We start from the raw sequence: 14538 nt of genomic DNA, 5'->3' as shown, positions 1-14538 counted from the left end.
TCACCCCGCTACAAACAGTCATCACTTGCCTTAGTCACTGTTCTAGCCGGCCCCCACCCGGTACTCTACCCTGCACCTTAGAAACTGCTGCCCTATGTACATAGTCATTGAACACTGGTCACTTTAACAATGTTTACATTCAGAATTTTTTGGGGTCATCACCCATCTTCACACAATACCCCAAAATGACAAAGTGAAACATGTCTAGACCTTTTTGCTAATTTACTGAAAATGACATACAGAAACATTTAATTTACATACCACTGAGTCAATACTTTGTAGAAGCACCTTTGACAGTGATTACAGCTCTGACTCTTTTTGGGTAAGTCTAAGAGCTTTCCACACCTGGATTGTGCAACATGTGCCCATTATTCTTTTAAAAATTCTTCAAGATCATTCAAATTGGTTGCTGATCATTGCTATACAACCATTTTCAGGTCTTGCCATAGATTTTAAAAATAGATTTAAGTCAAAACTGTAACTCGGCCACTCAGGAACATTCACTGTCGTCTTGGTAAGTAACTCCAGTGTTCATTTGGCCATGTGTTTTAGGTTATTGTCCTGCTGAAAGGTGAATTCAGACTGGACCAGCAAAATCTAGGATTTTTTTCTGTGCTTAGCTCCATTTTTTTTATGCTGAAAAACTCCCCAGTCCTTAACGATTACAAGCATACCCATAACATTATGCAGCCACCACTATGCTTGAAAATATGGAGAGTGGTACTCCGTGATGTTTTCTATTGGATTTGCCCCCAAACATAAAACTTTGTATTCAGGACAAAAAGTGAATTGCTTTGCCACAATTTTTGCAGTATTACTTTAGTGCCTATATTAGTACCTTATCCTGTACAGGATTCCTTCTTTTCACTCTGTTAATTAGGTTAGTATTGTGGATTAAATACAATGCTGTTGATCCATCTTCAGTTTTCTCCTATCACAGCCATTAAACTCGAACTGTTTTAAAGTCACCATTGGCCTCAAAATGGTGAAATCCCTGAGCGGTTTCCTTCCTCTCTGTCAACTGAGTCAGGAACGACACCTTTATCTTTGTAGTGACTGGGTGTATTGATACACAATACAAAGTGTAATTAATAACTTCAATGTCTGCTTTTGTTTACCCATCTACCAATAGGTGCCCTTCTTTGTGGGGTATTGGAAAACCTACCTGGTCTTTGTGGTGGAATCTATATTGAAAATTCACTGCTCGACTGAGGGCTCTTACAGATAATTGTATGTGTGGGATACAGAGATGAGGTAGTCATTCAAAAATCCATTCAACTTATTTTGCAAGTTTTTACACCTGAACTTATTTAGGCTTGCCATAACAAAGGGGTTGAATACTTATTGACTCATTGACTCAAAACATTTCAGATTCTCATTTTGGTTTCACCTGTAAACATTTAACATAATTCCACTTTGACATTATGGGATGGTGTGTAAGCCAGTGATGACAAATCTCAAGTGAATCCATTTTAAATACAGGCTGTATCACAATGAAATATGAAAAAGTCAAGGGGTGTGAATACTTTGAAGGCACTGTGTATTTAAATGATATAGAAATCAATATCAAGCCATGGCTGTAATTTTTGCCTTGATATATTTCATGATGTGTAGCCTAACAGGTGAGGTGCCAAATCTAGATTCAGTGCATTATAATAGGATCAAATAAAATAACATTGTATTGGTCATGTACACATTTTTCAGATGTTATCCCAGGTGCAGCAAAATGCTTCTGTTTCTAGCTCCAACAGTGCAGGAATACCGAACAATACAGACAAAAATAAATAATTAAGAAATTAAGGATAAGCATTAGAATAAGCCGCCTCAATATTTGCCGCCATTGGTGATCTCTCTCTCGTAGCTTTTTGTTGAATAATTTATAATATGGTAAGATTTGAATGGAGAAAGTTGATCTGAGAGCAGGGCTGACTTTTATTTTGATCGTATCAGTATCGACACATGCCTCAACGACGCTCGTAATGGACGTTCTCTCTGCTTTGTGTTTTTGGGAAAAATATCCGATTTACACTTTTTTTTGTTTATTTTGACACTTGAATAACATATCGATGCCACATAGGCCGTTTTTCAAAGGGATCCGTTGCTTTTTTAAAGGGAGTCGCTCTTTAAGAGAATATAGTAGCTCCCACTGGGCACAGACGTCAATTCAACGTCTATTCCACATCGGTTCAATTTAAGTGGAAACTACGATGATTCAACCAATGTGTATCCAGTCTGGTAGGGAGGCTCACATTAGAGTTGGACCCGTTCCAAAATAGACCTGGTGCTTTCCCACCTGGATCAGATATCTATACATAAAATACATATACATAAAAATACATAAAAATATATAATACATGTTTTAAAACCCGTTCCAAACGGACCCCAGGACAACTAAACCTGTTCGGAACTGGTCGGATCCTGACCCGGTCCAATCCAAGTGAGGGAAACAGCAGATTTGTATTTATTTTTATGCTACTTTATTAACCGAGTGATGAAGCATGAGCGGAGGGAGAGAGAGGTGCCGCTCTAGAGAGAGGGGAGATTACTGTGAGCAGGGAGGGAGAGATGGCAACTAAGCCGACTCGCGCTAATAGTGCGTTCAAGACTATTGGGAACTCTGAAAAATACGAGGTCAAGTCAGGATGTCAGTGCTCTTTAGGTCAGAAAGTCTCAGCTCTTGAAAGAAGCCTGAGTTGGAAAACTATTTTTCCCAGTCGGGAGCTAGTTTTCTTTCAGAGTTCCTAGTTGTCTTGAACACACTGAAGTCGGAAGTTTCTGATTTCCAAGTTCCTAGTTGTTTTGAACGTGGCATTATAGCTAGGTTATCTATCATCAAATATGATTATGTAGTACCTGTCTTGACTGCATCAAACTGGGAGAAGCTAGCTAGCTAGCTAGGCTAATTGAGGATCCAGTGCGTACTTTCTCATCCTACAGAGACAAATAACTCCATTCAGAATATTAAGTAGCAATCTACCTGTTGGCTCTTGGTCTTTGTAGCCTATCCTTCTCCTTTAACTTTAATTCCATCTTCCATTGATTAGATAGATCTTCACTTTTGCCAGACAGAGGCTCTATGACTGTAGCCTATTGCCGCTTTGATGACTTATGATTGGTCAACAACAACAAGCTACATGTGCCACGCTCCACTCTCTTGGAAAGCAAGAGCAGCAGCATCAATTATAAAAATCCTCTCTCTACTGCAGCAGCGTTCAGATATGTACGTCCCTTCCGGACAATTCAGTTACAAATTACACATACCCCAGACTCTTGACAATCAGATCCGACCCAGAGCTGTGACATTATTTGAGAATTCTTGATCCGGACATGCTAGGTCCCGAATCTGGTTCTGGGTATTCAGGCAAAGGTGGATCTGTGAAGACCTCTAGGTCACACTCCAGTTCAGTGGGTGGCGATGTATGTACGTTTCAGTTGGTTGTGATCCGCCAATACAACTATGAAGAAGAAGTGAACAGTTGTTGCTGGAGATCAAAAGTGTCTGGTGAGAGAGACAGGTTGAGGTTGCCAAGATCAGAGTAGTACAGAAGGTGTTGTATGCTGAGGCAGTGAAGAGAGTAGTAGATGCAGATGGGTCCAGGTAGAGGGAGACTAACGGGATCTCTGTGAGTAGGCCGAGGCCAATAGCGAGTGATAGAATAACATGTACTTCAGTAAGGTTGAATTCTTAGTGTTCATAGCCATGGTTATCAACTGTGCCGCTGAAATGGAACGTGGTGGAAAATGGCTGTGGTGGTGGCAGCTGCTGAGAAGTACTTGGGTGTAAGCGATTTTCGATTTTATTGCAGAAGAGTTACAAGTTGTGTTGAGGGATAGTGCAGCACCTAGGTCTTCTGCACAGATTATGTCAGACCTGGGCCCTGACAGTAAATCTCAGTAAGACAAAAAGAATGGTGTTCCAAAAAAGGTCCAGTTGCTAGGACCACAAATACGACTTCCATCTAGACACCGTTGCCCTAGAGCACACAAAAAACGATACATACCTCGGCCTAAACATCAGCGCCACAGGTAACTTCCACAAAGCTGTGAACGATCTGAGAGACAAGGCAACAAGGGCCTTCTATGCCATCAAATGGAACATAATATTTGACATACCAATTAGGATCTGGCAAAAAATACTTGAATCAGTGATGGAACCCATTGCCCTTTATGGTTGTGAGGTCTGGGGTCCGCTCACCAACCAAGAGATCACAAAAAAATGGGACAAACACCAAATTGAGAGACTCTGCATGCAGAATTCTGCAAAATATCCCCTGCGTACAAAGTAAAACCCCAAATAATGCATGCATAGCAGAATTAGGACGATACCCGCTAATTATCAAAATCCAGGAAATTAAATTAAATTCTACAACCACTTAAATGGAAGTTATTCCAAATCTTCCATAACAAAGCCATCACCTACAGAGAGATGAACTTGGAGAAGAGTCCCCTAAGCAGGCTGGTCCTGGGACTCTGTTCACAAATAGACCCAAGTGAGTCCCAGGACAACACAATTAGACCCAACAAAATCATGAGACAACAAAAATATAAATTACTTGACACGTTAGAAAGAATTAAAAAACAAGAGTGCAACTAGAATGCTATTTGCCCCTAAACAGAGAGTACACAGTGGCAGAATACCTGATGACTCTGACTGACCCAAAATGAAGGAAAGCTTTGACTATGTACAGACTCAGTGAGCGTAGCCTTGCTATTGAGAATGTTCGGCGTAGGCAGACCTGGCTCTCAATAGAAGACAGGCTATGTGCACACTGCTCACAAACCTCTCTGGAAACTGAGTTGTATTTCCTAACCTCCTGCCAAATGTATGACCATATTAAAGACACACATTTCCCTAAGATTACACAAACCCAAAGAATTTGAAAACCACATCCAATTTTGATAAACTCTCTTCTTATCTATTGGGTGAAATACCACAGTGTGCAATCACAGCAGCAAGATGTGTGACCTGTTGCCAAAAGAAAAGGGCAACCACTGAAGAACAAACACCTTTGTAAATACAACCCATATTTATGTTGATTTATTTTCCCCTTTTTTACTTTTACTAGTTACACATCGTTTACAACACTGATGGGGCCAAGTAGCTAGTGGAATAGTGGTGAGTTTTTTTGACTGGGTCTATGATTAATTAGTAGGGCAAATGTTCTATGATGTCTAATGAGCTTCCACTCCAGAACAGTAAGTGGAAACACACAGCTAGATAGAGGAATACATGAATAGCGGAGGCCGTGACCAGCAGACGTGACATTTTGGGGAGAGCTTTTGCAGAGACGGGGAAGGTGGTTGGAAGGGCAAGCTTGTTTGACTTTGAAAAGTGTTGCGGTAGCTTTTGATAAAGAATAACATCAAGACGAAGCAGCTGCTTGGTAAGTGGGATGCACTGTTGAGAAATACATCCCGAGGTGTGTTTGCTGAGTGTGACAGCCGGTTAAATGGCGTCCCTTGAGAAGGCAAGAACAAGATGTATGTCAGGAGAAGTGCAGTATTATCATAAGGAGACTTATACTTGGAATACGGAGGAGGAATGGAGGGAAAAAGAGAAGCAGAGGAGGTCTAAGCGAGAGAAGGAGGAAGACGGTGAGCTTGAGTCAGTTAAAAATGGCTTGGAAAAGGGAGATGGTTTGTTAAAGGAGAATGGTAGAACGTGTAAGCAGTTTGAGCTGAAGTGAATGAGGGTGAAGTATCGGAGATGGTAGGTGTGGGGAAGTTCTCGGAGCCCGAAGCTTGCACCGAGGTTCAGGATAAAGATGAGTCTGACAGTAGGAGTGAAGTTTTTGTAAAAAGTGGACCCTTGCCTTTTGGTTGATCGATTTGTGGTTTCAGGGTGGGTGAAAACAGAGTTGGGTACTGTGGAATCGGTGAGGTTAACCAGAAGTGGTCTTGTGATAGTTGTTTGTGTTTCTGCTGGTCAGAGGGAGAAGGCGCTCTGCATTAAACGAATGGGGGCAAGAAATGTGAATTATTTTGCTCTCAAGAAAAGGGCGCCATTGAAAGGATGATTGCTGGGGAAGCAGTAAATGTAAAAGTTGACCAACTGAAGGGGAAGATTCCCGGTGTTTGTGGTGCTTGTCGTTTGGTGCGACGCAGATAGGGGGGTGAGAGTGGTGAAACAGCAGTCATTGTCTGTTCTTTTGAGTTTTGATGATGAGTCTTTGCCCGACAAAGTGATGTTACTTATCCTGTACAAGCTTTTGTGCGATATACATTATGTTGTTACAGGTGTCAAGCTTATGGGCATGTGGAAGCAGTGTGTAGGAGGTTCCTAGGTATGAGAAGTGTGCAGAAGGGCATGAGACAAATGAATGTGTAGCATTGGGAAAGTAGTGGCATGTGTTAATTGTAGGGGTGCCCATGGGGCTGAGGATCAGAAATGTCCTGCGCGAGAGAGGCAGGTTGAAGTTTCCAGGGTTAGAGTAGTGCAGAAGTTGTCATATGCTGAGGCAGTGAAGAAAGCAGAGGAAGATGGGTCAAGGAGGACGGATCCTGAGAGGAGTGGTGTGAGTAGTAGATCTGTACCAGTAGAGGGTTAGGCCAGCAAGTGATATGTTTCAGTAAGAATGGATTTTTAGCATTTATAGCAATGGTTATCAACTGTACTGCAGGGATAGAACGTAACTTGCAGAAATTGAGGTTGTGGTGGCAGCTGCAGAGAGGTATTTGGGTGTGCGAGACTTGACATCAGAAGAGTTACAGGGTGTGTTGAGTGGTGATGTCCCATCCTTTCAGGTTGTTGACATGAGGTAGGACTAAATAGATTTAAGTAGTGGATTAGGGTGGTGTTATTTTAATTTAATTTATTTGTTGATTTTTTTGAGAATGTAGTTAGATGGTGGGGTATTTTTTATTTTTCAAGCAAAGTATAAGGGAGTTGTACTCCAGTCTAGTAGTTGTCGGTAATACAACATATTGGGCTCCCGAGTGGCACAGCGGTCTAAGGCACTGCATCTCAGTGCAAGAGGCGTCACTATCTGGTTTAAATCCAGTCTGTATCACATCTGGCCGTGATTGGGAGTCCCATAAGGCGGCGCACAATTGTCACAGCGTTGTCCGGGTTTGGCCGGAGTAGGCCGTCATTGTAAATAAGAATTTTCTCTTAACTGACTTGCCTAGTTCAATAAAGGTTACATTTAAAATGTAAAAAAATATTGGATGCCAACCGCAGTTAAACCTCATCGAAGAAGGAGAGGCCGTGAATGGCCTCACACTCCAGTACAGTAGGTGGCGTTGTATGCACGTCACGGTTGCGATCCGCCAATACTAATTTAGAGAAGAAGTGAACCGTGACCAAGAATCATTTCAACGTTAGCTTTTTTGTGTTATTTAGACGTTTATTAATACTCTGGAACTCAAACTATGACTCATTTAATTGCACAACATCACATGTTTACCTCATGTATTCTTTAATTCGCGTTGGAGACAGGACTTGGTTGATATACGTTATCTAGGTAACGTTAACTAGCCGCTAACATGGCTAACTGTATGGTTTTTCATACTCAAATAGCCTCCGTCATGGAGGTGCTAGCGAATGCAGCCGTGGCAGATATCTGTAAACTCGTAGACGACGACTATGCAGTGTTTCGTTTGGAAATGACTCAAAGCCAGAAAGAAAACCGGGCATTGCGGAGGAAACTTCAGCTACTGGAACTGAAGGTGGCACGGGACCGCGTCCTCGCCAGTCGTCCCAGTAGTGTCAAGATCCTCGACCGAAACAGAGGAATGGCAAGAGGTACATTTTGCTGGAGGCTGCGGGGCTGTCGCCCCGTTCTCCTCTGCGCGTGTGTGACCTTAGATACGTTAACCTCTATGGTTAACCAGAATTCGGTCTTGTTCAGTTTTGGATAGTATGCAATAATTCCCCTGATTACGTATCCATCATATTCTAACCAGATTCTGATTTACTGCATTTCCTATTATTTACTCATCGAAAACAATGATGCATGAAACATCTCAAAATAGTATATCAATAAGTTATGCGAAGTGTTATTTTACATCCCTGCCAATACCCATACTTGTGTACTAAATAGTATGCAAAAAAGAAAATAGTACTACGAATGCGTCATCTAAAGAGTGATTGACTCCCGCCATTAGTTTTTTTTTTGGTACAACGCGTCAATTTATGATTATCAGCTGGTGTCAAAAACTTGAGTCAGAAAAGATGAGTGAATTCTACTAGATAAAACGCCAAAATAAGTATACAGTTTAAGTATGTAGTATGCTAGTATTGGTATTCAGACACGGCCAGTGTCAATAGACCTTTGAGCATTGACAGTAGCTAACCTAATCACTTATTTTCCCCCCAATCACTCTCTCGGGTGAAGGACATCTCACTGGAGGCCACAGGATCTCTGTGAAACCAGCAGGACACAATACATGGAGAGATGACCAACCAATCACTGTTGATGAGGGGAGTGGAACCGCAACCCATCATGTTATTGTGATAGAGGTTAGTGTAATAGTGTTGCATAAAGTGTTACTTTGTACAGCATGTCAAATGTGTCTCGTTTATTTCAGAAAGGCTCCCCTCAGCTATTCACTTCCTTACATGTACATCCTGTCATAGGGATCCTTGTGAGACTTCTCTATGACATTGTTATCCTATTCAAATCATATACTGGTAAGAACCTCTTCTTGTGTCAGTCTGTAGATGCTGAGGATGCAGGGCCTGGGATCAAGCTGGAGAGGTCTGAAGGAGAGGACCCAGGGCAAAGCACAGACATCCAGACTGGAGCGGCTGGAGTGCTCCCTGTAGCCACGGAGGACCCCACCCCCACGCCGCCAAGAACCCGACGCAGCATCACGGAGGTCAGTGGAACGCCGAACGCTGTCCTCAAGTCCGAGACAGACACTGAGACCTTAACTGTAGCACACCGGCTTTTACACACAGGATCTGGCCACAGATCTGATCCAGAGAGACTGGGGCCACTGGGCTGTCCTCCTGCTCCTGGCACAGAGTATTTACCGGTATTTCACCAGAGCCAGAAGACGGTTAATTCCTGTGGAAATACTGATGGTGATGCGTTAGACTCTGGTGGTGATGATGATGATCTGTCTTGTTTTTACACTACAGAGATGGACTCTGGCAACATATCCTTGGGTTTAGAGACACAGACTGATCTGTCTAGAGGGGACTGGAACCAGTACAGTAGTAGTGTATACTCTGAAGGGTGCCTAGATAAGAAAGGGGAGGTCATAGCGGTAGATGATGTGACTGTCAAAGTGGAGGGCGACACTCCTCTTACATGGAATGCAGACGAGACTCACTTAGGAGAAGGACACTCACAAGATTTCTTAGATTACAGGGAAAGCGAGACAAATCCAAATGAGACAAATCCAAATGTCTCGAGCCACTCCCCTGTACGCACGCTCAGGGATCGAGCCCCAGTGTCCACGTCGAAGGGGCCTTCTGATTCACACTGCCGCGTCCTTTTCGATCAGGTATTGAACTCAAACGACAGGGCTAGAGCTCAGGGAGGGGGAAACACAGGCAGTAGTAAAGAGAAACGCTTCCTCTGCATGTTCTGTAACAAAGGCTTCAGCTGCCTCCAGAAAGTGGAGATCCACCAGAGGGTCCACACAGGGGTGAAACCCTTCAGCTGTACCCAGTGTGATATGCGCTTCGCTGAGGCTGGCAGCCTGAAGAGGCACCAGAGGGTCCACACAGGGGAGAAACCCTACAGCTGCCCCCAGTGTCACATGCGCTTTACCCAGGCTGGCAGCCTGAAGAGACACCTGAAGGTCCACATGGGAGAAAGGCTGTTCGTCTGAGGTTCTCAGAGAGGAGCTACCTCGGGATACCCCAGCAGAAAAACTATTCCACTTTATAGCTTATTGCGTTTATATCAAACCATGCTAAGATTACTTTTCATTGTAGTGGGCAGAAAAGATCCACGGATGCATTTTGAATTACGAGAGTAAAAGATTTCAGTGTTGAATATTCCTGGGTAGAATATTGCATCCAGACATTGTGTGATATACACTGAGTGTACAAAACATTATGAACACATCGCTAATATTGAATTGCACCCACCCCCTTTGCCCTCAAAACAACCTCAATTAGTCGGGACGTGGACTTGAAAGCGTTCCACACGGATGCTGGCCCATGTTGACTCCAATGCTTCCCACAGTTGCGTCAAGTTGGCTGGATGTCTTTTGGGTGGTGGACCATTCTTGATACACACGGATAACTGTTGAGCGTGAAAGACCCAGCAGCGTTGCAGTTCTTGACACACTCAAACCAGTGCGCCTGGTACCTACCATACCCCCTTCAAAGGCACTTACATCTTTTGTCTTTCCCATTCACCCTCTGAATGGCACACACACAATCCATGTCTCAAGGCTTAAAAATCATTCTTTAACCTGTCTCCTCCTCTCCATCTACAATGATTTGAAGTGGGGTTAACAGGTGACATCAATAAGAGATCATAGCTTTCACCTTGTTTCACCTGGTCAGTCTGTCATGGAAAGAGCAGGTGTTAATGTTTTGTACACTCCGTGTATAAAGCACATAAGCCTTAAAAAGTCTGTTACATATTGTGTTTGTACTGTGTAGGCTATGGGATGTTCACAAATGCCTATTTCATTACATTCATTGAACTGCTTTCCCAAGACACTTTTAATGAGGAAATGAATGCAATTTATCATGTTCATGCAGATTTTTAGTTGATGTGTATGTATGGTTTTCATATGGTCTATTTAACACTTATGTTTAATAAACATAACATTTTACTTTAAGGCTATCTTTGAGACTTTCTTTAGTATACATCACATCTGAGCTCACCCTATTCTGCATAAACAGAACTTTATAACCAATATACACTTACTAAATATACCTACACATACCCACACACTAACAAACACCTACTGTACATGTCAATAGTTTAGTCATGTTTGTCTGACTTATCATTGCTGACTTATTTTTACCCACAACATCATATTTATGTCCACCATGATGGGTTTAACAACAATGAAGTAATTCTGTAACTACAGTATAGAACTCAAACATAGTGGGGCTGGGTAAACACTCCGTGGCCATACTGCAAAAAAAATTGATGTTCAGACTAAGCATCCATAACAAGTGTAACAGCATGTACCGTTAATCAAAGCAACTACATCATGGATTTTACTGACTGATCAAATTGCTTTCTATGTAGTGTCTAGCTCCATGTAATTGTCGCAGATTGTGGCAAGGGTTCCAGATTGTGGCATGGGTTCCAATCTCACATTAGTCCCCCCCTTTTGAAATGTAGAATTACATGTGTGTTTTGAAGGGACGTAGCCTACAGCTTGAAAATGAAAATTTAAGAATGAATTTAATTTCTTCAGCCTTGCAGACAAACACTGCTATGACCTAAAATCCATATAATACAGCCTATGCAATATGATTGTGTACACCTAAATGTAGCCCTACAACGTTTTATATGCATTTTTATAGTCATCTACTTCGTCACATGTGTGTTATTTGACTTGAAGATGAGCATTAAAGTGTACTAGAGCAGGATTACAGGTTGTACTCTCACTATCATCCTACAGATGGCAGTATTGCGGTTTATTTTAAATACGTTTATCGAGAGTCCAGAGGACATTAATTGACCGTTTTAATTGAGGAAGACGTTTGGCTGTATCAGATGGTGAATTACTTCTATTTGATTGTCATCTAACTCGCTGATTCTCATATTCTGTAATATAGGAACTCCAATCAACAGTAGAGCTATAGCCTACATTCATTCACATCAGATAGTGTCCTCCTTATGCTGTAACCTATTAATGCATATGGGACTTTGCATGGCACACTTCCATTGTCGATAGGCTATAGTCCTACGGAAATAAAAATGTATCACTTCTGAAACCCTCGTGAAATCCATGATTTCAATGTAAAAATGCAGACTGACACAGCTACATAAATCATTGTTGCTACTATAGTACAGGCCATATTATATAGAAGTATAGGCCTACACTTACACGTACAATGTTTCAGTGCATCAGGAAAGTATTCAGACCACTTGACTTTTTCCACATTTTGTTACGTTACAGCCTTATTCTAAACATTTTCCTCATCAATCTACACACAATACCCCATAATAACAAAGCATTTTTTTCAGATAATTATTTTTTTTTTAAATACCTTATTTACCTAAGTATTCAGACCTTTTGCTATGAGACTTGAAATTGGGCTCAGGTGCATCCTGTTTCCATTGATCATCGTTGAGATGTTTCTACAACTTGATTGGAGTCCACGTGTGGTAAATTCAAATGATTAGACATGATTTGGAAAGGCACAAACCTGTCTATATAACGTCCCACAGTCGACAGTGCATGCCAGATAAAAAACCAAGCCATGAGGTCAAAGGAATTGTCCGTAGAGCTCAGAGACATGATTGTGTTGGCACAGATCTGGGGAAGGGAACCAAAACATTTCAAAATGTTCTAAAACCCTGTTTTTGCTTTGTCATAATGGGGTATTGTGTGTGTGTGTGTGGATTGGGGGACACACAATTTAATACATTTTAGAATAAGGCTGTAAGATAATAAAATGTTGAAAAATTGAAGGGGTCTGAATTCTTTCCGAATGCACTGTATGCATGGACAGTGTTTTCCAAAAATGCTTGAAGCGAGGGGGGCTCGAACCCCACGGTCGTTTACTAGTCAACGGCTTTAGCGGTGTTTGCCACCAGGAAAGCAATGATGGTTACGGTACCTGACAGCTATTTGATAAGTAAGTAAGGCTATTCTACTACCTTTGTTTTTTTAAACAATGTACAATAAACTTAAATGTTATATTGACTCCCACAGTGGACGTGTCATAAGACCCATAAAACCTAGGCTTACTCTGGAGTGACATTTTGATAACCCTGTAAATATCTCTCGGGCAAGGTGACTTATCAATATATTCGGTTCTATTTACTCTCAGATACGAAAATGCTGACTAACATCAAAGTAGACATCATTCAAGACTACAAATCCCTGCAAGCTCCTGCACGTCATCTCTAGCTGACACCTTCGCTGTCAGCTAGCTAGTTACCTTGATCCAAAACAAAAGATATTGAACATTTCAATTTACTGTTCCATATTTTTATTAACACTTATTTTATTTATGCATTTGGTCTTGTCTTGTACAGAATACTATCCTAGTAGCAGTCAGATATTTATAATGTGCCATGAATACTAGGCTCTCTTTTAGCAGATTAGCTATATTGCTAGCTAGCTACCTAAAATGATATTAGCAACATTCCCTTATTTTACCAGATCCTCTTCTAATTCAGCCTGTGGAGGTCTATTGAATCCCTTATCATTTCTGCCAACTATGTGAATAAGGTGAAAGTTATTTCAGTTCATGGTGTCAGAATGCACTGCTGTATTATATAAAGCAATTCAGAACTAACTTGTTGAAAAAAAAATCTTGCCTGAGCTGTAGGTCCATTTGAGTGCGTGTGCTCACTTAGGCCTGTACATCAACCAGCACTGGGACCACTGGAGACTTGGAATGCTTGCGCTCAAAGTTCTGCTTGAATTTCTTTGGGTCTGCATCTATAAAGGTCAAGTACAAAATGGAGGAAGTTAACAATCTGTGGCTTAGATTGAATTCAAAGTTGACACATGATAAACTAAGCAATACGATGCAACAAACTTCTACACTTATGAAAGACTGTATCACACTATCACACAGGCCAGTACAATAGCCTACACATGGAGAGGAACCTACAAGCACATTCAGTACCAACCAATACTACTCACCCGACAGAGCAGGTGTGGACCAGTGCTGTCTTGGCTGCAGTCTTCTGGTCCGCAGCTGCTCCCTTCTTAGCAACCGCCGCCATTGCAACTTCAACTTGAGAGTGGATCATGCGTTATATATCAATACCCTCCCCCAATTGTACCCATAGTACAGAATAATGAATTAAACGGGTGCACAGCTCCAGATCTGATTGGCAGGACTGTGTATAAGCTTTTGTTCCAGCCCATACCCGAATACAAATCATAGCCCATCTCCGTGATTCGCTATGTTGATTACATAATGAAGTCACATTTTAGAGCTGGGCTGGGACAAAACCCTTCACACACTCCTGCTCTTCAGGATTTCTTGCAATGACTGAATCGGACCACAGCAGGAGAATAGTGTTCCAGGTTGAAACAGCTGACCTAGTTGAGAGGTGATAGGCACACTCTTTGGTTCTGGAATAAATAAGTTGCAAATTAAGTTTGCGATTTGTAATATGACAGTAATTATACCTCAAAAACAAACGTGAGAAAACCAATTAATTTAAAACCCACCATAGCAGGTAGGACTAAACAAGGTTACATAGCCTTGCCTACTAGTTATACTAATGATCTGCAGTCCAGAGGGTAACAGCAAACATAAATGTTTTCCCGAAGTAAAGTTAGCACACTGTTGACTCGAGGATGCTAATCAGTCCATCTTTGAAACCTCTCAAAAATTATACAGCTAGCTAAAGTAGATACAAGTCAAGTAGTACTTGAAGTAGGCTCCCCACCCCTCACCCACAGACACAAATAATATCAATA

At 41.7% G+C, this 14538-nt stretch overlaps 2 protein-coding genes across 3 annotated transcripts in view; one reads left to right on the top strand and one right to left on the bottom strand.

Annotated features, from left to right (window-relative positions):
* Positions 1-14538, bottom strand: part of LOC112231940 (zinc finger protein 583) — a 969163-nt gene that overhangs the window by 113461 nt on the left and 841164 nt on the right. The window lies entirely within an intron of this gene.
* LOC121841794 (zinc finger protein 69 homolog) lies at positions 7690-10229 on the top strand. The gene is made up of 3 exons (XM_042311953.1): positions 7690-7744; positions 8337-8461; positions 8656-10229. The coding sequence occupies exons 1-3, from the start codon at positions 7735-7737 to the stop codon at positions 9781-9783; spliced, it is 1263 nt and encodes a 420-aa protein (XP_042167887.1). The 5' UTR covers positions 7690-7734; the 3' UTR covers positions 9784-10229.

This window comes from Oncorhynchus tshawytscha, linkage group LG34 (assembly GCF_018296145.1).
Source record: "Oncorhynchus tshawytscha isolate Ot180627B linkage group LG34, Otsh_v2.0, whole genome shotgun sequence".
Lineage (NCBI taxonomy): Eukaryota > Metazoa > Chordata > Actinopteri > Salmoniformes > Salmonidae > Oncorhynchus > Oncorhynchus tshawytscha.
This window is presented reverse-complemented; position numbering and strand designations above follow the sequence as displayed.

Coding starts and splice junctions, on each gene's coding strand:
- LOC121841794 (XM_042311953.1), top strand. Junction 8,462..8,655: donor ATCATGTTATTGTGATAGAG/GTTAGTGTAATA, acceptor TTCTTGTGTCAG/TCTGTAGATGCTGAGGATGC.